Source organism: Chroicocephalus ridibundus, chromosome 6 (genome assembly GCF_963924245.1).
Source record: "Chroicocephalus ridibundus chromosome 6, bChrRid1.1, whole genome shotgun sequence".
Lineage (NCBI taxonomy): Eukaryota > Metazoa > Chordata > Aves > Charadriiformes > Laridae > Chroicocephalus > Chroicocephalus ridibundus.
The window spans coordinates 26,141,352-26,164,347 of record NC_086289.1 but is presented as its reverse complement, the minus strand read 5'-3'; the positions used below and the strand labels follow the sequence as shown (position 1 = coordinate 26,164,347).

The 22,996-nt window shown below is 34.4% G+C and overlaps 1 protein-coding gene across 36 annotated transcripts in view; it reads left to right on the top strand.

Annotated features, from left to right (window-relative positions):
* Positions 1-22,996, top strand: part of KCNMA1 (potassium calcium-activated channel subfamily M alpha 1) — a 508,587-nt gene that overhangs the window by 293,770 nt on the left and 191,821 nt on the right. For all 36 annotated transcript variants that reach the window (XM_063339500.1, XM_063339499.1, XM_063339492.1 and 33 more), the window contains 2 exons: positions 9,150-9,243; positions 11,997-12,108. In XM_063339500.1, the coding sequence (XP_063195570.1) occupies positions 9,150-9,243; positions 11,997-12,108 (206 nt within the window). The remainder of the gene's footprint in view (positions 1-9,149; positions 9,244-11,996; positions 12,109-22,996) is intronic.

Here is a 22,996-nt window from a genome sequence, read left to right as displayed (position 1 = left end):
AACGGTCCTTTCCATAATGCAGTCAGCATACTAGATATAACTGAAGTGGCTTATTAAATGTTGTCAAAAAAAGGTAATAATATAATGTTAGTTTAAACAGTATATTGTTGTTTTTCTCTTTAATATATTAGTAGTCTCACATAAAAACCTTTGATTAAAAACGTGATCCCTGGCATTGTTGCTTTGTCGTTCTCTTAGAATTGGCTTGTCATCAGGGAGATTGTTTGTCAAGGTAATGTAATACTATTTGCAGCTGCCACTGTTCTCAGCTTATGGTAAGCAATTAAAAAATCTAATGCAAAATAGAATAATATACTCTTCCTACTTACCTACAAGGTTCTTAACAAACCTTTTCAAATGCATTTATCTTAGGTAGGACAAAGATCTTAATGGTGTGTTTTGCAGGAAAGTGCATGCTCTGTCTTCTGTACAATACTGAAAGAACTAAGAAAAGTTATGGAGGTTGACTCTGGGCCATTTATTTATGCGTTTCTTAGTTCCTGGTTGTTTAGCTGTCCTGCTGGAATCTTCCTTCAGCTTTTGTTTGTGAAAGTCAGTAATTAGAGAAGATACATGCTGTAGGCAGTAGTGAATGTACATACACGCTGATGAAATTAAGAAATACGCTGTTTTCAGAGTAGGCATTCCTAATGCATTTTCTGTATATGCTGGCAATTCAACATAAAAATGTAAATAAAAGTTTCTTGTTATCATACTTGTATACATTTTTGTGTTTGAGCTGAAGAAGGTAAGAATTTAATTTTGCTTGAGTTCTGTGATAGGTTGGCTTATGGTTTTACTAGGGCTTGAAAAAGAAACTGACAACATTACACTGAATTTTACCAAGTTGTATTAGTTCATTTAGGTAAAATAAGTACTAGCAATGTTACTTGACTCTGTCACTTGGTATATTGACAATTGTAAATACCTCTGTAAAAGTCAGTAGAGTTATGCCAGGCAAAATCTTGTGCATCCGAGATGGGCATCAGGAAAGTATACCCTTATTCTGCAGTTGTAACAACTTAATTTGGCTCTTAATTTCATACATGGATGTGACAAAAATTAAAAGTAAGAGCTTCTCTCTTTCTCACAGGAAGCCCTTTTCTGTCTCAGTTTCTAAACTGAATTATTTGGCATTAAAAACTGTCAAGTCACAGCTTGTTAATACATCTTTACATTTAAAACATGTTAACATTCAAAGAAAAAAACCCACCACCAAACCTTTTATGCCCCCGTCTGTATCACATGATTCAGAAAAGTAAAAAGAATCAGAAAGAAAAACATTGTCTCTGGCTCTGATTCTTAGAAAAATCTTTACTAAATGATGCTGCTGTACTAATTTATTACTGACTGATCTGGTTTTGTTGTTGCTTATTTCTTCTGACATTGGATTTTTTCTGAAGCAGGATGAGAAAACCTTTAATTTTACCTGAAATTAGTCTAAAAACCTGTCAAGGTTCCCAAGTGTGCTGGGGAGATAATATAAAAGTACTTAGTTGTAGAAAGCGTCTGCAGAACAGATGAGTCATGATGCATTTTTTAATTAGGTTAGAAATAGAAAGGTAATATTCTAATGCCAGCTTTTGATCTGTCAGACTTTAAAGAATAACAGAAGATGTCGTGGTAGAAAGTAGAAAAGGGAAATAAGGACAGGCACTTGCATTGTTTCTGCTTTTTTCTGAAAAGCAGTTCCATTGAAGTGCTTACAATTTATAAGGTGTAGGTTAGGCAGTAGTCTAAGAAATCCTGGAAGACAGCTTTATTTCACATTATTTGGAAGTTCATCTTTTATTTTGATCAGATTTATGTTTTGGTATGTACTTTAAAATTGAACAAAGAGGATACTGATTGTTGATGTAATTCAAAGGGCTTAGTGTGTATGAGCCTAAGGTCAGCAATGCATTTCCAAAAGGAATGTGAAAGAGAAAGATGCATATCTAAGTGAGGAAGAGAGGCCACTCCACATGTAGACAAGGCCAGAATGGAGATGGAAATAAAGACAGTAAGATAGAGTAACCCAAAACCGCATCACATTGCATGCTGAAGTTGAAAAGTTTTTGCAACTGGAAAGACAAATCCGTTTTAATTCATTAAACAAAGAGGAGTCAGAATAGAAAATTAAAAAAAGGTACTTGGCAAAGTCCCAAGTAGTTATGCAGGAATATTTATCTGAAGCTTTTTGAAGGAAAAGAATGATAAAGTAATAGGCAATAGGGAGTCTAGACAGGAGGAAGGTAAAATAAAAAAAGGTGAGAGAGACATAACCAAGCATGCTCAGCATCTTAGCTATGAGTACAAAAAAGAAGCTTCAGGATTTGACACTGTAACGTGTTGTAAGCAGAAAGTTCCCTGTGTGTGTATATGTGTGTGCACAGGAGAAACTTTTAGCTAGGGATTTAGAGTAGGAGGTTGAGGGGTCAAAAGGGATTTAAGTGTATCATTGTCAATGACAAGACGAGAAGATACAGGAAATGATCACAGCATCATCCTTGGCTATCAGGTCATAACTACCTGCAAAATTCAGTGTGAAAGGGATTGTTCCTCCTTCACTCACTAGCTCCAGGTACACAAAACCTCTTAGAAAATAGCTGTAACTAGGGACATAGTGATCCCGTGCAGTTTCATGGATCCTAAGACTTCAGGCTGTGGCAGCAGATTACACTGCACTTCTGCTGTGAGCCAAGTGGGTCTTCCCCTCGCCTTCTCAGAGGCATTGTTCTGATGCAGCTGGCTGCCCTTCCTTTTTTGGAAGGAAACCAATTTAGCTCTTCCTGCATATCCTGCAGTGCTAACTGAAAATGCTAGTAGCAGAACTTCCCCAGTGGCGGACCACAACATGTCAAGTGAGAGTGAAGTAATTTAGAAGACATTTGCCATCAAAAAATTAATGAGCTTATTGATGTTATGACTCAAAGAAAGGCCTTCTAAATAGAGTCATTTACCAAGGCATTTTGCATGTAGAAGATCAGTACACATACTGCAAAAAAATACATTTTTTTTCTTACTGTGTGACTAAAGGTTAATAAATGAAAGCCATTTGAAGTAAGAAAAAATTTGTTACGCTCTCTGTCACTCTGTGAGATGTTTGACACCTTTGATTCTTATTTAGTCTTGCTGATTTATTTTAATTATGGTATTTGTTTCACTAAGTTGACAGCAGATAGGCATCTGTGTTTATAATTTTGCTACATGTTCATGCCTGTTTCAGTAACGAAGGTCTTAACTGCTAATTTCCTTCCGATCTGTACAACTAAACCATAGTTAAAGTAACAGAAAGTATTCTCATTGAATGTATGTTGCTTTTATAAATGATACATATGGCTTTTCCCTTAGTTTTACTTTCGCACTACATCACTGAAACACAGTTGGAAAGCCTAACCATAACCTCCCTTTTTTTTCTGTACTGTTAAAAATATGTATTAAAGGAGTATAGATGGACACTGTTATGTCAAATTTGTGCCAAACTTATTTTTTACTCTATGCTTCATAAAATTGGATTTGTTTTATAAATAAATTTGAGGGAATTCAGTATTACAGAGGAGCTTCCAGTAAAACAAGATAGACTAGAAAAAAAAAGACCACTATAGACAGTTCTATGAACAAAGAAGACTTATGTGCCTAAATTAATACATATTAATTGCATTCAAATACAATTTGAAAGTGAGAAGTGAATGGAATGTCTTTAAATAATGAGATACTAAAGAGCTTCTAAATATTAAGTGGTTTCTCTCAATTATTTATGCATGTTGATTATATTTTAGCAGCCTCTACCAGTATTTCTGTACATAAATATAATTTGATTTTAAAATTCTTTGTCATCAGTGGACATTCCTTCTGAATGTCCATTGAAAATGTGCAGTTTCTATTCAGATAATGTACTATTGTGCAGTCTAAAAACTGTCATGAGTAGAGAAAATTAAAAACTTCCTAATTTTTTGTAGTATCAGTTAGATGTATTTCTTTCTTGGGCACGTTAAGTTTTTAACATTTTTTTTTTAGTTCCAACTTTTTTGAATTTACATTTTATTTAATTATTATTAAGAATTAAAATATATTTCATATAATGTCAATGCTTTTCCTCCACCATTCAGAAGACAACTTTACTTCCAAAAATTAAAATTGTAAATTAGGATAATTCTCTGAATTTCTAAAAGTTTCAGTAACTTCTTAAAGTTCCAAAGATGTAGCAGCTGTGATACAATATTAACATCAGTACTTTCCTGAAGTTGCAGGAGAAGTTTTTTTCTTTTGTGGTGGTTTATGAATGTTTTACATAGAATTTATCTTCAAAACACTTGGCAAAATGTCACTAGATTAATATATCTTAAAACTACCCTTCCGCATTTTCATATATAATTATACATAGATAAAAATTGTCATCCATCTTAGCCTGTGCAGGCCTTGTCATTAAAAAGAAGAATAAAAAAAAAAAGGCCAAAAATCATTAGGAGCAGACTGACGTGACGTGCCAAAAATACAAGAGTCCACTTCCTTGTACAGAAAGAATAGAGAACTGTAAGTTGCAGGATGGACAGTTATTTCAAGTGCCAAATTGGGTATGCACAACCTTTCCCATTATTTTGGAGAACATTTTAGGTAAAATCACCTAGATAGATGTCACTATGATTGCAAAGCTGGCCTATGGTCTTAATGAATGCAGAATTTCTTCCCCTTACTTCTGTGTGGTCATAATGGCAGTGATTGCACTGTGGCATAGACTGCGATGTCATGCCAAGGCTTTGATCTGAAGTTGGAAATGGGCTTTGCAGCTCCTATCAAGAGGTAAAATGATACAGGAAAAAAACACTCAAGATATTTGCAACTGTGTTGCAACTGCATAATGCTAGAAATATTCTATGAAGGCTTCTTCTGTGGGAAGTTTGATATTAATATACTTGCAGAAACAAAGAATTTCAGAAAACATTAAAATATATATTATATTTTGCTCTCTCCCACTCATTTTATGACTATTCAAAGAATTATCCCAGTAGAACGATTTCAAATGCATTAGAAGCATTTCAAATGAACCAGAAATAAGTGACAATAATAAATACATACATGAAATAAATTTATTGTTGTGGTTTAACCCCAGCTGGCAGCTAGGACCACACAGTGGCTCACACAGTTCCCTCTCTTCCCCCAGAAGATAGGGAGAAGAGGGGAAAGAGAAAGGAAAAGAAAAATGTGAGTTGAGATAAAGACAGCTTCATAGAACAGTAACAGAAAAGGAATAATAATAACAATGACCGAAGTCACTCTCACTACCTAGTGAATTGGTATCTTCCTCAGGTATTGCCTCAGATTTCTGCCCCGGCCAAGCCCCATTTATGGTATGGAATATTCCATTAGCCATTCTGTTGTTCTATCTATGCTCCTTCTCAGCTTCTATGGGAAGTATAAATATCGCCTAGCAACAACTAAAACAATATGGGTCATTGACATTCCTTTCACAGCAATCACTAGAAAGAAAATTAGCTCTTTCCCAGCTGAAACCAGGACTCTGGTGACAAAAGTAGTTATTTAAACACTTTTGAATTGAAGTGACAAGTGTTCAGCTGTGGTAAAAGTGTCATATAAAATGTTTGCTTCGGTGTCGATTGTGGAAAAGCTTTAAGGACGCCGGGAACACCTTGTTGAAAGTTTGCCCTATCATGTGTAAAGTTAAACTAAAGTAATTTTGTTACTTCTCTTCTAGTCGCTTCTGCTCACTAGACTAGTTTATGCCTATGATACCTCTATAACTGGGCTTTATAGCTGCTAGTATTACTATAAAAATGCTGTAATAATAAACAGAACAAGTAAATAGAGGTAATGTGAAACTGAAACGAATAGCAGTGTTTAAAGAGCAGGAGAGGAAGGAAGAGAATTAACAATGTAGTCCATGCCTAAAAAATCAAATAAGGTTCTGTCTTTACTGCAGATTAGGCAAACTAAGCCCACTGTTGTTGCTCTAGATGTGATTTTTATATTAAATTGTAGCACAAAGCACATACTTGCAGCAAATAATAACTTGATATAAATGTTGACCTGAAGAAAACCATCAGTCGCTCCAATCTTTCTTGTGTAGCCCAGGCGTTGCTGGTAGCATTTAGTTTATTACATAAATAGATGTCAGGGCAAAGGGGAATTATAGTTCTTGATAGATTCTCAGCAGGATATCCCTACAGTTAAGTAAAATAAAATTGGTGCTATGAGTTTTTCTTTTCAAAACACAAGAAGTCATGGCTACAGTGGTTTTTTTTTCAGTTTTTGTGTAGCAAATTAAAGATGCTCTTTCAAAGTGCTCATAAATATTGAGTTTAGAGTTATGTAATTACTGTAATTTTTATCCAGTTATGTTAAATGTTTCCTATCATTGTTAGTATAATGTTATTCTATTGATTTTAGTGTAGTTTCTCCTGGTTTTTATCAGTATAAATGCCTGAGATCACACTCACAGTGAAGCATGCTTACACAGCAGAGTAATAAAAGCATTTCTACCAGTCTGTTGCCTCCTGCAAAAGCGAAACCTTCGCTGATCTAAAGGCATGAAATCCCATAGGACAAGCCATCTGATTTTAGTTTAAAACAGGGAATACATTATTCGTCCTGGACACTCCAGCACACAACTGTCTGGAACTCTTAAGAGCTACAACACTTCTGTTTTGGGGAGACTTGATATAAAGAGGAGTTTCAAATTGGCTTCCTTTCTGCAGCAGGCTAGTGGTGCAATGATAAAGATTAGTGGCCATATTCTTCTCTCAGCTCAAATGTGAGCTGCAGATGGAAAGAAGAAATCCAAACTGAAGGATATCACAAAAATTTAATTTGGAAAATTTAAAATCTTGTATAATCCGTCCTGTGAGTATAAATAATGATTTCTTTAGCCTTAGTGACAGGCCTTTCTGACAAAATCATCATTTAAAACAAAAAGGAAAGGACGTTTTGGTTGTCTTTGAAATGTATAACTTAGAAATTGAAAGAGAAAGATGATCTTTGAAATGAAGGATGCTTTAGGGATAGGACTGGCAGAAAAAAGTAGCTCTGATATTAGGTAAACAAAAGTCCCAAATCAGGATTGTGGTCGCTGCTCTGCTAAGTGTTTTGCGAACAAGATGAAGATGTATTATGCATTAGCTAATTTGCCAGATCTTGTAGGTCTTGTAAAGGACAGTGGTGCAAATGTACGGCCGTTAGCTGCAACCTTAGCTGACCTTATCTAACAATCATGACAAGTACCAAGTATCTGTGGAAAGGAAGATAATGAAGCTCTCTATCCTACTTATAAATCTGTGCAATTCCATTAGCTTCAGTGAATTTCTGCAGCTTTACAGAAACCTAACCTGGAATTAAGGGTCCAGGCCTCTGTGTTGGTGCAGGATTATTCATTCTGCTTCTGCTGTAATTCCTTGATTTCTGTTGATAGGGTGCATAGTGACCCGGTGTGCAGCCTACATTATTTTGACAAAATCCTTTGGTCTCAATAATGCCATACATAAAATGATCCTGTTGGGTTTTCATATTACATCCACTCTTCTTGTCGCTAAAGCCATATTTGTAAAGTATGAGGGGCTGTCTTCCGTCCTATATGCATTTGGCTTCTCTTTCCTTCTGCCTGCTTTTGTAAATCAATTTTATTTGAAATACAACAGAACTGTTTCGTAACTTCAATGTCTTTGCAAATAGCATTTTAAAAAACTTTTAATATCATTTCCTGTAGCACTGAAGCTTCTTAAAATATAAAGCTATTGTACATCAAGGAGAATTTTACTGTATACATTCATGCATCTACAGACAGGATAGGGCATGCTGTACTTAACTTGTTTGACCTGTAATGTATACAAGGAATGGAAAATTTGGCTGCATGTGTAATGACCTGGTAGCCCAGGTAATTTCCTTTATGCCTTAAATTAGGTAACTGACATTCATAATGCATAGAATCTTGCTTGTTGAGCAGTCTAGCATTATATTTGCAGAGCGACTGCTATACTAACTGGTATTACATTCACGTACAGTGATTTATTTGACACGGGAAGCCAAAGAATTTCTTTTTTTCCTAAAATGATGTTTTCTAGGGTTCCAAATGATCAAACAATCTATGTTCTAGTTTTTCACTTTATTACAGTTGCAATGAATACATGATCATTTGCAATATATGTGTGTATATACATGTATATATGGTGGGACATTATGTATATATAGTATATACATCAGCATATATTGGGACATGACTTTCATTTTGTTCTGTGACTTCAACATTGTTCTATGGCTTCACCAACCTATTTTGGAAATCTCACAAATAAATCACTAGTCATATTCGTGGAAGTTATCTCCTTTCTTAGAAAAAAGTATATCTATAAAGTACCAGTTTGTATAGAGTATGCTTTGGACCTGTCCCACCGTTAAATAAAGCATAATAAGCTAGAATTTGCAATGGCTGCTTGACACAGACAAAGGTATTTTAATTAACCTGCATGCAGAAATTAACCCTTAGAGTACTGCTTCAAATTCCTCAATTTATTTTGTTATTTAATTTTACCAGTGGGCTATGCTGCTTTTCTACTCAGCTCATAGTACTGTACATAAAGTACATTAAATAGCCATACACAAAAAAGAAGTGAGAAAAAGGAAAAAAAAAAAACCAAAACAAACCAAAACCGACTTCTTACAAACAAGGCATTCTACAAGACTAAGTACCCCAGGTTGCTAATGGGTAATGTATTCCGAAGCAACTACTTTTTTTTTTTTTTTTAAGGTTTTATATTTTGACATGAATTAATACTGTGTAATATTTCACTGTAGCTGTGTGCTTGTTAGGTTTGTTCCTAAAGTTTCACAGGTATGTCTCTTATAGAAAGAAGTCAGTTCTTTAAGGGTTAATGTGGGGTTAAGGAATCCTGAGATACTCTCCTGCTTGTCCTTTCTTAGAGGTATCTGCATGTTAATTCTCAGATATTACCTGAACCAGGTGAAGATAAAGACTGTACGAATGACTAACTGAATGAATGAAATAATTAATTTGAAATGCTTGCTTGTATCTTGTAAATGACTGGAGAACAGATATATGATTTCTGAATCAAGGTCCTTAATGAAATGCATAAAAATCTCACCAGAGTAGAAACTCATATACTGATAATTTATTCCGATTTTTTTTTTTTTCTTTCAAATAGCCCAATAGAATCCTGCCAGAATTTCTACAAAGATTTCACATTACAGATCGACATGGCTTTCAATGTGTTCTTCCTACTCTACTTCGGCTTGCGTGTAAGTAATGTGTCTTTGATAGAATGAGTCAGGGAGGCAATGTAGCTATTAGATAAGGAGGGTCTTTGAAGACAGCCTGACTTTACAATGGCTGGACAAAATTAAACTCATTTCTAAAATGCATTCAATTGACAACATTTACGTAATAATAATAAGCAGTTAAGATCACTAAGGAGACCAATAGTTTACAAGCTTTTGTAGATATCCACCAGGCCTGCAATACAGGTTAACTTTTTGACGTAACAGATTCAGTGCACAGTAATCGCAAAGTTCCAAGAACCGTTTTTTTAGAAGTATCCAAATGCATTGTAAATTTTGTGGTAGTGATAATGTTGTACGTTCTTACCAAAAGAAATAAAATTACTTGTGGGCCATTCCTACTTACTTAAAGCAGTAACTTAGGCTACATTATCAAGAAGCAAAGCACAGTAAGAGAGAACACACTGAGAGTTGATGCTAATACTTTCATATCCACACTGTGTTTTCTGGAAGGGAGAGAGAGTACTGTAAAGTCCACTCTGGTCCTGTTGAGTGAATATGCTTTAACAGTTACAGTATGTGAGATGCACTGCTAGAATACCTCTTTCAGTTTTAGTTTCAACCGAAACAAGTCTTTGTGTTATCCAAAACTCCTTTGTGATGCAAACTGAAGTATGGTAAGTGGGGATGATAAGGATTCTCTTCAGATTAATACTCCTTATCTATGTTAAAATGCTAGTACAGGTGTAACTTCAGTTGTCCAAGAAGTCCTGCTGAACTAAACAGGAGTTCCTGAGGACAAAGTGATAGCTGGATGTGTGGATGTAAGAATTTGATCAATAATGAATTTGCTAGTTATGTAATAAGCATCTCAAAACTTTAGCTATTTTAGTCCAGGTTGGTTTTTTTTTCTGATAAATATGTCCTGTGAGGCACTCACTGGCAAATTAAAGTATTTGAAGAAGTATTTTAAAATCTCATCCTTCTACATCTGTTCTCCCCAGTATGATGTTGCAACTCAAAATCATATAAATAATAGCATATCTTCAGTTCTAGAAGATATTTGTGTTCAAACACACATACATCCATTTTAAAACCTTTGTTGGCTAGTATCCAACTATGAGAACTCAGAAGTGAAGTCTGGAAACTGCTGATGAAGACTAAGCCCAAATTACATGAGTTAGCACGTAATCAAGCAATAGGGTCTGGCAGAGATATGGCAAGTATGGAAGTAATCCTTCGTTGGAGGAGACAGAATTAGGCTAGTTCTTCTAGAAGAACACGTTATCTCTTCAAGCATAGTAGCATTGCTTCTGTAATGAAATGGGCTTTTATTAATCGCTAATTACCTAAATGAATAATGTTTAAATACTTCCATAGGAAAGTATGAGTGGCCTTTACAGTCAACAGACTTTGTTTTCATAGTTGAATAACATACTTTAACCTTTTTGAAAGCCTAAAGGTTGTGCCCTGTGGAAAGATAAAATGCTGATTAGAACATATATTGCAGGTTATGAAAATATTGATCTGACACCTTAAAGAGCTTTAAGTTCCAAATATTCTGGCTACTTCTAAATTCAACAGAAGGCAATTGAAAGCTTTTGCGGAAACTGGGTTTTTTTGTTCAGTTTTCATGCTGGAGCATTGATATTGAGTAATACAGACTAACAAAATGTCAATTTATTTTTGGTTTTGAATATTCTCTGAGGCAAATGCAGCTCATGTTGTCCATCTTCTTTTTAAGTATGATTTCAACATTCTTAACATCAGCAGAGTCCCCTTTCCAGTATTTTATCTGGGATTCCAGCAAAGTTGGTATGCACCATAAATGTTTTGTGCTAAAGTTTTAAAGTAATTCTAAAGCAAGGAGGTAAAGTGAATGAAATAGAGAATATCAGTATTTGCTTTGGAAGAAAGAGAAAGAATGTTGTCTGTAATTCAAAAAATACAAGCGCTGTTTTGAAATATATTAGTCCAGGTTTTAAGACTTACATGAGTAAAACCACTCCATTAAATATCTTCATGATGCACTAAAATTTAATATTTGTGTATTTATATTTCTTATTTGTATAAAGCATATGTTTTAATTTTTAGTTGAATGCGAATAGTGGTTTGACCTTATTTAAGCACACAGATGAATAGGCAAGTTTAAACTATGATGTCCTTGGCATCTAAGTTTGCCAGTTTCCCTGCACTGATATCGTAGTCAGGAGAGAAAAATGACCTCATCCCTGGCACAATTGGAAGGACTGAAGTCCTACCGCAGTCCTGAGTTATGCCTTATACGAGTCATCCTGGTGATTAACTCTGGATAGGATGATAATGGGACTCTTTGGAAACTATCATGTATTTAGAAACCTGTGAACAGAAAATACCGGATGAGACTACAGCCAACATACTTGGTGTGCTATAGCAAAGGTGATATACTTTGAAATATTTTATACCTACCTACATTTTTCTAATATTACTGATACATTGTTAATAAATGTGGAGTAAATGTTTTTAGCACAGACATTACAACTTATCATATAAATTATCTGTCTCTTTAGTTAGACCTTTCATTTTAATCTCAATGTGGTTATCCAGCAATACACAATACAGATTTCTTTCCAGTGAGACATGTAGTTTTCTCTAGCCTGACCAAAACCATCAGTTACTTCTCCACTAACTTTGGAGTTTAACATTGTAGAATGGAAAATATTGCACATACTTGCAACTAACATCAGCATAATCTGATTCTTTCATCCCTCCCCATCTTTTTTTTTTTTTTTCAGTTCATAGCAGCCAATGACAAGCTATGGTTTTGGCTAGAAGTTAACTCAGTAGTAGATTTCTTCACGGTCCCTCCAGTGTTTGTGTCAGTATATTTAAACAGAAGTTGGCTTGGTAAGTAAAATAGTTTTTTCCTTTTAATAGCTGTTATAATAATAATTCAACTTTGCACATTTTGATGGAGAATTTCTTCGTAAGCAGCAGAATGGTACCAAAGTTGTTTTTGCAGTGAATTTGCCATTTCAGCAGACCGGTGGGTTATGTTAGAAAAAGCACTTACTAAGTCCATTTTGTTCTTGATTCATTGATATAATCTACAATAAGTGGTCATGAACTCCAGCTTGGAAGTACTGTGTAATATGAGGCCATTTTTAATAAAAAGATCAGTTTGATTTAATTGTCACAGCTTACAGCCTGAACAGGTCGTCCAGACCATTCATTCACTGAAGTGGATCATTGTCAACAATGAAATCAACAAATTTTCTTCACATTTTGAGCCAATATAGCTAAATTTTAAATCCACTGAAGCAAGAGATTTGGAAGATTTGTTTAGACACTTACTGGGCTTAACATTTGTGTAGAACTGCTAGGAATGCATTAGAAAAGAATATGCCACATGTAAAAGGGAATACAAAATGAAGCAAAGCAGACAAAATGCATCAATTCAAGAACACCCATAATGTGACATATGAAGTTTCTTGTACAAATTGCATATTGTCTCTAGTTAAGTAAAATGGAAGTCAAAATTTGGGAGTTTTTATTCAGGGAAAAACGTCATGGTTTGTGAATGCCATGTCTTTAGACAACATATGAAACTTCACAATTTGACAATCCATTTCTCCAGAAATACAGGCACTCATTATCCCTGAAAACTAAAAAGAGTGATCATCTTAAATGTTTCACATGGAAAGGAAAATAAAACAGCAGATCTTTTTAGTATTATTTTATTTTTCAACTTGAAACAGAAGTGCAAAGATGAAAAAACTATTGATGAATTACTGTTGTATGAAAAGAGATTAATAAATGTATAACCATGTTAGAGTTCATGTTACATATATCAGTGGTTATTAGTACACCAAAGAAAAAAAAAAGTAAAACAGACAGAAAAGATCACTACAGATCCTCATATGATTACTGTCTTCTTCACATACTTCTGTCATGTATGTAAAACAAAGTAATGCTTTCTGAAGAAGAAAATGTCATACAGTTCCATATTATGATAGGAAATCAAATAAAAAAAAAAGAAAGTAAGTAAATAAAAAACAAACTTATGCTTAAATGGAAATTGGTGATTTCTCTAGCTGCAACTCAGTTCCAGAATCTTTGCATTATGTGAATTAAAGGGATGTATTTTCACACTTGACTGCGACATATGAGAATTTCCGAGGACTTTGAGATTGAAATCATTGGAGATGAAGGCTATCTAAGAGCAAAAACTGGAATCACAGGCTCCATAGAAAAGGAATATGAAATAAGAAAATAGCAAACCTGCAAAATTTGGAAAATGAGGCAGAGAGATAATTATTTGAGATGAATAGCCATTGTGAAAGTGACTGCATAATTGACTGACTCATGGTGACACAGCAATCTAACTAGCAGTCCAACAGGAATAATGAGAGAGAGATTTTGCCCATTTAGCAGTTTCTGCTGGGTAGTTTTTACAAGATTTATGTTGTTTTGTAAGCAGAGTTAAGCATTGTACTTATAGTTATTCATTGGGCTGAAAGGATTTCCATCATTCGTAATTACATCAGTGTCTCTTTTCCTTTATTCCTTGTTTATAGTCCCACTTTACCTGTTTTCTCATGGAATCCTCCTGAGACATTTATCACCTGCTGAGGCACAGATTTTTATTTTTTTTTTATGTAGTCATCTTAGGACTGACCTATTTATAATGTTTGAGCTTTGCACCTGCTTCCACTGTGTTTATTCCAACAGTGTTTTCACTTTAAGGAAAATAATCCTTAGTGAAATAATCCACTAATTCAAAAATGTGAATTGCTGGGGTCCCTGACATATCTGTGATTTAGATCGGCAAATTATTATTTTGAGATGCTGTGATGAAAGATTTTGAGCAAATGCACTGATGTGTGTTAATTAAGATTATTTATTCCTTTACACCTTTTAAAGAGATGGCAAAATTTACTCTGTGGAGCTTAAATACTTCGGAGATACTTGTAGGTAATGCAGTGGCAGGACTGTGAGTGGAGGGGAAAGGAGGGTGTTTGGACCATATTATTTACAATTTCAGGTTAGATACCTGCTTTTCCTTTTCCTTTTATATAATTTTTGTAATTGAGAGATATATCCTTACGCAGAGGGTGATTTAGAACACATAAATTCTGGTTTCTGCACCAAGTGTCCCTGTGGAACTAGGAATTGCGGGGACGTTAGCCTTCTAGCGAGGCAAGTAAATAGGGAGGTCTTGATTTTAGTCAATGCGAAAATCATTTAACAGGTTCAGAATTCAGTGTATTCCAGTAATTCTTTGCATATTTTAAGAATATCTAGCTGATTAAACAGGATTCCTTTATATACCTTAAATTTCAAGATCATTTAGGAGACCAAATACAATACGTGGTATGGATTGTATTGTGCATCAGGGTCTTTCCAGTTTATTTCACTATTGATTCGAGTCAGTCATCTGTGATGAATTCATTTAAGTACTAGACAGAATGAAAGTCAGCAGAATGTGGCTCCCTGAATTCCCGATTTCACAAGAAGTATCCTGGTTTAGCTATCTGACAATAAAGTAAGTACGAACACACAGTTTAAACAGTATTTAAAAAACACAAACCATCCTAAATCAAAAATAAACTCGGCCTTCAGAGCTCTAAATGCTCATAGAAAGATGTGAAGTATAGCAGAGGACACATCGTCTGAATGTATCATATTTTAATGTACTAGAGTGGAAAGCCAGTGGGTTTTTCCCTTTTTTTACGCTAGTTCAGAAATGCCACCATTCAGGTATTAGGTAACTCATAGTACGTGAAGCCTTCCACTTTCCCTGTGCTCTTTTGCGCTCAGTTGTTTGTAAAATGTTGGGTTTGTATCTCAAAATGCTGTATATGAATGAAATTCATATATGAATCTTCCACCTAGATTCCAGTATGCCAACAAATTTCAATATGCAAGATGGATCAGATTACGCTTTTCCATCAAAAGATTTCTTGACACAGTAGGGCATTCACTGTCTAATGTGCAGATGAAGGCACAACAGCACTTTAAACCTGCAAAATATCAAATTTTTAGATTTGATAAAGGAAAGGATTTCTAGGATATCATTTTTGCTAGCTTAAGGTAGCATAAGAAAAGGAAGTATATGAGCAGAATACAACTGGCACATGGAATGATCTACATACTATTGAAAGATTGGGGGGGAGTAGAAAAAGGGAAGAAAATTTTAATGAATCTGTAATTCAGTGATATACATTGCTTCGACAGTTGGTATAAAAATTTCTTAGGCTTTTACTTAAAACTGTACAGATACAAACATCAGTATGTTTTCTGATGTTCGTTTGCAACTAGATCCCCTTGAGATTTTTCTAACACTGGTTTGCAAACAGTAGCATTTGTGTAGATACTTACATATAAATTAAAGCTATGCTTTGTAAAATCATAAATATTTCTTGCATAACACTGTACAAGAAACTTTCTGATAGTGATAGAAGGACAGTTCTCCACTTCAAGTGCAGGCTTCTGTGGAGTGGAAAGAATCTTCTCAACGGAAGAATGATAAAAGAAAGGGTGGAGTTTCTGTCTCTTGAGATTTTACAGGTCATTTCGACAATTTCAACCAAATGATTTCAGTGCGTTCCTGAGTCTGGATACTGTCTTTACAGTCTAAGTGAAGGTAGGCTAAAAAGATTTTTGGATGAAAACAAAAAATTTGCAACGGGAGAAATAATGCCATGGTAAAACTCATTTTCTTTAAACACAAGGTCACCATGATCTGAGCATCATAGCTAAGTTTCAGATTCAGATCTTTGTTTCTTTGGATAGCTCACAGTCTGCCAAGTTGGAGAGCCATGCAACAAATGAACATCTTCCAATTGTATTCAGTAATGATTTACAAACACTCTACGCACCACTTAAAACTGTTATTCTATCTTCTATGATAGCAAAGGCACTTCAAAAACCTGAAATGCCTTTTATCATGTACTTGTATGCTCATGAAAAAGGAAATATTGATTTTATGAGCAGACTGTATGGGAATAAATTGCTTTGACAGGATGGTATTGTTAGAGGAAGATTAAACATGTAAAATATGATCTTGGCTTCACATTTACAAGGACATGCGAATGAGGAACAATCAGCCTTAGAACTACAGTGATTTAAATAAGGCCTAATATATGGACTTGGTAGTGTTCCATATTATTAAATGAAAGAAATTAAAGGTAGAAAAAGATCTATTAAACAATCCATTTCCTTTTCCTCACCATGTGCTTTCAGTGCTTCATCTATTCTACTGTACAAAATTTCAACTGATGGAAACTATTTGATTTCTAATAGATTCTATTAATAGAAAGATTTTTTTCATCATCCTTCTTCTCTGACATCCTCTTTAGTCTAGGCTGTTGTTCAAGCCATGCTATTTTTTCAGAAAATAATTCAAGATTTACAGCAGGGAAAAGACGACAGACAGCAGATGCAAAGGTAGACACATGTACAGCATAGAGAATGAATCTCCTTGTGTGGCGTTTAGCATAGTTACAGAAAAGAGGAGATCTTTTTTTCCAGTCCTTGCTCAAATTCATCTCAAGTAATTTTGGATGAGGCTTGTGGTCTCAGTATCAATTCCTGGTGTGAGAAGACTGTTCCAACATCTCTGCTAGACATTCAGCTATTTTTGTGAATTGGAGAATTAAATTGGTTTCCCTCTGTGGAAAGAGATAGATGGCTTTGGAAAAAAATATTGTGTCTTGTTAAGATAGTTAAGCTGATGATGTGAATGCCTCCTGGCCATCCATCAAGTGTGCTTCAAGTTTTAGTTAAAAATCTGTGACATGAAAACAGTATTTGTTTCAATACCCTGAAAAGTTTTTTTGACATAACCTCTACAGAAAAGTGCAGCCTGAAACCACATTTGAATCTTCCGAACACTTTATTCCGTTTGGAAAACATATATATTTTAATGGAACTTAGAGCATTACCTTAGTTATGCTGGCACAAAGAAGTGCTCTGTAACTGAATTGTAAGGGTATCATTCTAAGAGAGGAATTACGACCTCAAAAACTTCATAATCATTTACAGTCTTTTGACGCATCCAGAGGTCTCAAAACTATCCCTTTCTTAGCACCTTAAATTTGTTATCATTTGCAATGATTTTGTTGGTTAAGTATTGTGCATTTCTGCCATCTATTGGCAAAAACTTTGAATACACGTCCAAATTCTACAGTATTTCTTACAAAGCTAGTGTATTTTATACAGCTTTAAAGCATTTTGTGTCATTTTACTTACAAGTTATTTTATATATAATAGAAGCTAAATTCTGTAAAATTTCCTATGAATATTGTATTTTATATATATGCGCTTATGTGCTACTTTTCTGTGCAGTAACATTTCTTCATATGCTTCAAATGCCTTCAAACAGGTATTAGAATGAATTTAATGAAAACAGTTCTGAATGCTCAATCTGCTTGGTGATTTGTCAATAATATGTCAATGAATGGACTGTATCATATTTATACTATGCTGAAGACAACAATTTTTTGCTTTCCTCAAGATACCTCAATCAGTTCAGCCTTCACAGAGCATGTATGTTTTGAGAGGGTACTAGTTAAAGTGGTACTTCTTAACAGGCTTTTGAGTTGGTTCAATATTAGTAGCAAAAGGTAGCCTTGTGACAAATGTATTTGTCATAACATCCACAACCAATTGGTATGAATATTGTTGCACGCAAGTGTGAAAATGTGCTTCTCCTCACTTCTCCACTGATGAGAAGTCAAACAAGTTAGCCAAAAGACACTGGAGCAGAGGAGAAACACAAGGACAGTACTAGCCTTAAGTGTCATTAGTTCCTGCCATCTAGCTGACATTCATAGAAACTATGTGCTTGCTACCCTACAACTCTGAATTGAAAGTAAACCGGGTAATTTAAGTCATCTTCTGTTCCCAGTGTATCGCTGTCTGTGAGTGGTACTTAACACTGCATAAAAAATCGACCCTAAATTAATTCTCTTTTCTATTCTACTCTGATTGGGAGGGGCCATAGGTACACGGCTAGATTCCCACGCTCACCCCCCTGGCCGTGTGAATGAGTGTCAGGCTTAGCCCAAAAGTAGTCATACTCTCTGAATGCTGAGGAGCTATTGCAAGTTAATATCATAGCTAATACCAGTTATATTGCTTTAGATAAAAGTGCTTCCTAGTTTATCTGTCTGGATGGATGGACTACTTTGACCTGTTGCATCTTTTCTCATCCTGTCCCCTTCTGAGAGGAAAAACTTGATTGAACAGGAATGTATCTTTAGTGGAAAAAAAAATCCAGTCTTAAGTTTATAGTTATCTATAAACAAATGCATATAGTTTGTTGCCATCCTGCTTTACACATAATCCCAAACCCTGCTTCTCACTACCTTGTTCTCTTCATTACCAAGCATTACATCCTCTTGTATCATTGTTTAATTTTATTAGTGTGGATATTACTTTTCCTCCAGAATATTGATAGAAGTATTAAATAACTTAAGTTCAAGAATGCATCACTGACAAGACTCATAGGAAGACATGCCAGATTCATTTCAAGACTTAATGGTTCTTGATCTGTTTAATGAGTGCCATGGCAATGCTGAGTAAATTACATCAGTATTTACAGCTTTATCACTCAAACATTAAATTTAACGGACAAGCTAATGGGATAGGATGTTTTTCTAAAATGTATACATAAATATAATTCTTCATCTTGACCACTTAAAATAACATTATATAACATTAACTTTCTTAAATATATCTGGGAATGTCTGTAAACTTATATGTGCCAGACTCACTGAAAACCAACATTAAGTGGTGCACAGAGTGAGTTTTTAAAACTTTTGGACATGAGTTACCCAGACACGATGACTTAAAAACGTCTGGCTTAATGGATGTGTTTATTAGCATTCTCGTTAGTCATGTCAGGAAGGCAAGTATGCCATCATTACACGACTGGCTTTTTATCAGTTATAAAATAAAATATATATGGGGCACTTCTGCCTTTTCTCCATTATTACAGAAATGTCCGCCATGCTGTTAGTATTAGAATGCTACAATTAAAGTGGCTTTTAGTTTCCATTCAGTAAGTCCGTGGTTGGTTAACATAGTTTATAAACACTTTCTTCGTTTTGAAACTTGATGTTTTAAAATACAATATACGTATTACTATTTTGTATTTCTGTTTTCTTGGCTTTTTTCATGAACAGTAAATGTAATCAGTATTTTCATTTAAAGAGCCAAAATTTGAATTCCATAATCATTTTTTCCTTATCTGCCAAGATGAAGTCATATAGACAACCCTCACTTCAGTTAAACACTCTTAGTATTCTTTTGTGATTATAATATTTAGAACTTCTAAAGGTATGTTAATATTCTTCAGCATGTTTTTCAGATAGACATTTCCATGGTGTAAACCAAACTTTTTTTTTGTCCACATGCATTACACAAAGGAATCTAAGCAGCTAGAATTTATATCATCTGATACACCCAAATTGTTTATTGTCATCATCAGTTAATGTTCTATTTCATGTTTTTTTCTGGACATTGATCTATAAACATTCATGATCATAGTCTACCAAATTTTGCGATTCAGGAAATCAGAATGTCAATTTGGTATAGATGGACTGCTAAATTCGAGTAGTTTATAATAACTGATTTAAACTTTTATAGTCATATTTCATTCAGTGTAACTGTAATATCATATGCTAATCAGTCATGTGGTAATATCAAGTATATGGGACTTACGCTGAAAAATAAATCACTGCAATTCTTCTTAATAGCCAAACATTTTGCATTTTTTTGGTAGGATGTTACATAGTTTTCTTCTCTCCGTTTGCCTTCTTGTCTAATCAAAATGTATTCTTAAAATGGATATTATGTGAAAAAAGCCCACCGCTGTCTTTTCTTTTTACTCTGCTTTTTATTATCAATTTAATTACTTTCAACTGCTCCTGGTGGTTTCAGTGGTCTTTTAGGCTCTGTGATTAAGTCCCTTCTGCTCAAATGAAGGCTACCCAAAGTGTGCAGTTTTGTCTTTAATAGAACGTAGACTAGTTCTCTAGAAGAAGAAAACGCTTTCCCTCAAACTGATTAGGGAATCCATAATTCACTTTATCTTCTGGCATTTGTGTTCCTTTGCATGAGGGTGTTTAAAAATGCTACTTGTGGTGTCCAAGAAGATCATTACGTATCATTAGTCAGATACTTTCCAAATTTTTCTGAGCTATCTACAGCATGTAACCAACCTGCACACTTTCCTGAATGGTAATATGAGAGATAAAATTAATATTATTTATTTAACTAATTGTTTCTTAGTTTTAAAAAGTCGGCTGAAAGACCAGTTGAAAATACAATTTCACGTTTTGGCTCCAAGATAGTATGTTAACTTGTACAGTACCTTGTAGGCATTCAGTCTATTCTTTACACATTACCCAGTAGTTTTTTCCCTGGTATCTTCTTTCACTGATTTCTTGGTAACTGTTCGGTCTTGGGTTTTTTTTAATTTGTTGAATCTGAGTAATGCTGTTGCAGAGCGTGATCACTTCTCAACTTTGAATTTTCAATGCTTATTATTTACACTATTTTATACTTTAAGTAATATAATTAATATTTGCATAAGCCCCAAACCAGAAGTCCTTATACCTAGAACATGAGAGTTTATATTCTGGTAATTTTAACATAAAGTTTTATGATTTCTTGTGACTGTTTTTGAGCTTTAACTCATTTTGTATTTCTAGGCGTCTAACTTCTGTAACACAGCTTAAAGGATCTCTTTTATCTTCTAAGCACTAAATGTACTGAGATGTCTGTGTAGCTCTTGTTAATTCAGCACCGATTGTCTAGTGTGCTCTGTAGTGTGTGAGGCTTGGTTTATGTGGAATTAAGAGATGTATTATAGAGTTTAACTAATTTGAAAAAAAAATAAATGGAAATAGCCGTGTTCCTTCTGACCTTTTTGCAAGACTGAATTAGTCATAAGCAAATCCTGTTGAGATATAAACTGATGTAAAGATAGTTGGGATCTTCCTAGAAAGATTAGCAGCTAGGAATTCCGCATGAGACTTTAGAAAGTTCATATAGTGGCTATTCTTACTGAATATCAGAGAGCTCTGAATGAACTTGTGTACTCAACTGAGATTGGAGGTTTATATAAACCAGATCATTCCTTCCTTTCAATAATCTTTTGGCAAATCCTTCACTCAACTTTATATATATGACTCAAAAAAAAAAAAAAAAAAGTCGAGAGGGGATTTGATTAAAATTTTTCACTCTCCTTATAATTACAAACTCAAAAGGGGAAACTTCATTAATACATTTATTTAGATGCACTGCTTGACCATCACCTGATAGGCCAAAACCTTGGGATTAGGTGAAACTACTTCTTGTGCTTCTGTGCTTCAGATATCAATACAAATAAAATTCTCACCTTATGTGACATTTCAGAAGTAACAGTTGGATGGATAATAGTTTGTAACAATGCTAGATTCCTCCTCAGTCTGTTCCTTGATCCACTATTCAATTTTTACAGTTGCAGTAATTTGCCATACAAAGTCAGGTGACATCTAGAAAAGGAAAATTTCTTATATAGAGATAAGTGTTCTTCCAGCTAAAGTATTTAAGGCTTTTTCTGAGGTTTTAGACTGCAGGATATTTATACCATCTGGCAGAGTTTCATGCAATATTGACTTAAGTCAAGAAGACACTTTTTGCTACTTGTTTCATATCAATGTTTTGGAACGCCTAAGGTTCTCTAGTACTTCTGTATTTATAGTATCTATGCTTACATTACACAGGGCTTATTCTTGATTCACTGCTGACCCCCAGACATTTAGCGTTCATTAACCTTGTTATCACCTTTAGCAGTGTTTAGTATCGTACTGTCTCAAATTCTAAATAATAAAATAAAAATAGATACACAACAGAGAAAATCCAGTCCATAAATGGAAGATTTCTCTGCATCACAGAAGCGTTTCTGAAGTTATTGACTCCTCTATAACTACTTGCACTGCAGTGATATACCTGATAGATTGCCAGAAAGTCTTTGCCAATAAAGCTAATGACGCTCTGAGGGCAGGATTTGCTTGCTCTTTATTAAGTTCATGGTTTTGGATCTTTCTGCTGCTTTTTCCAGGTTCTTCTGCTCAGGGAACTTTTTAATATGGAACAGTGTTATCTGCTTCTAAACTTTGGAGTGCACTTTTTTCATTCAGGCGTTTAGTTTCCGATTCTTTTTGTAAAAATCAGTACTTTGTGTTCACAAATTTTGTATAGGTTTATGTTAGTTACAAAACATTCTGCTCTATCTACTGATCTTACTTCTCTGATTTGATAGGTATAAAGGGATATGAAGCCAAAGAATTAGAATTTTCTTGGTATTTCAGGTTCCAACTCTCTAAGCTTATCTTGTCTTCAAAATTGTACAGGCAATTTTATAAGTAGGCTTCCTTATGAAATCTCCCTAGTTGCTACTTCAGGTCAAAAGCTGAAATATTAGAAAAGCAGCCTATTTGACTTTATCAGCTCTTTTGTTTATTGCTGGTAAAAGTATAGCTAGATCAAGATAAAGATGGCAGATAAAGATCAAAAATAAAATAATGCATCTTTTAATTTAAAAAATAGTATTTAAACGTAGAAAAATGAGTTTTTCTATATAAGTAAAACTTCTAATATAAAAATAATTTTTTTTTTCTAAAGCCATTTTCTTATTTCAGTTATAAGGGATTTATGAAGGGAAATTATTTTTCCTTCATTTTAAATCAGCTTTTATAAAATAAGGCAGATGGAAGTGTGTCGTACAGGGGCAGGTGTAGTA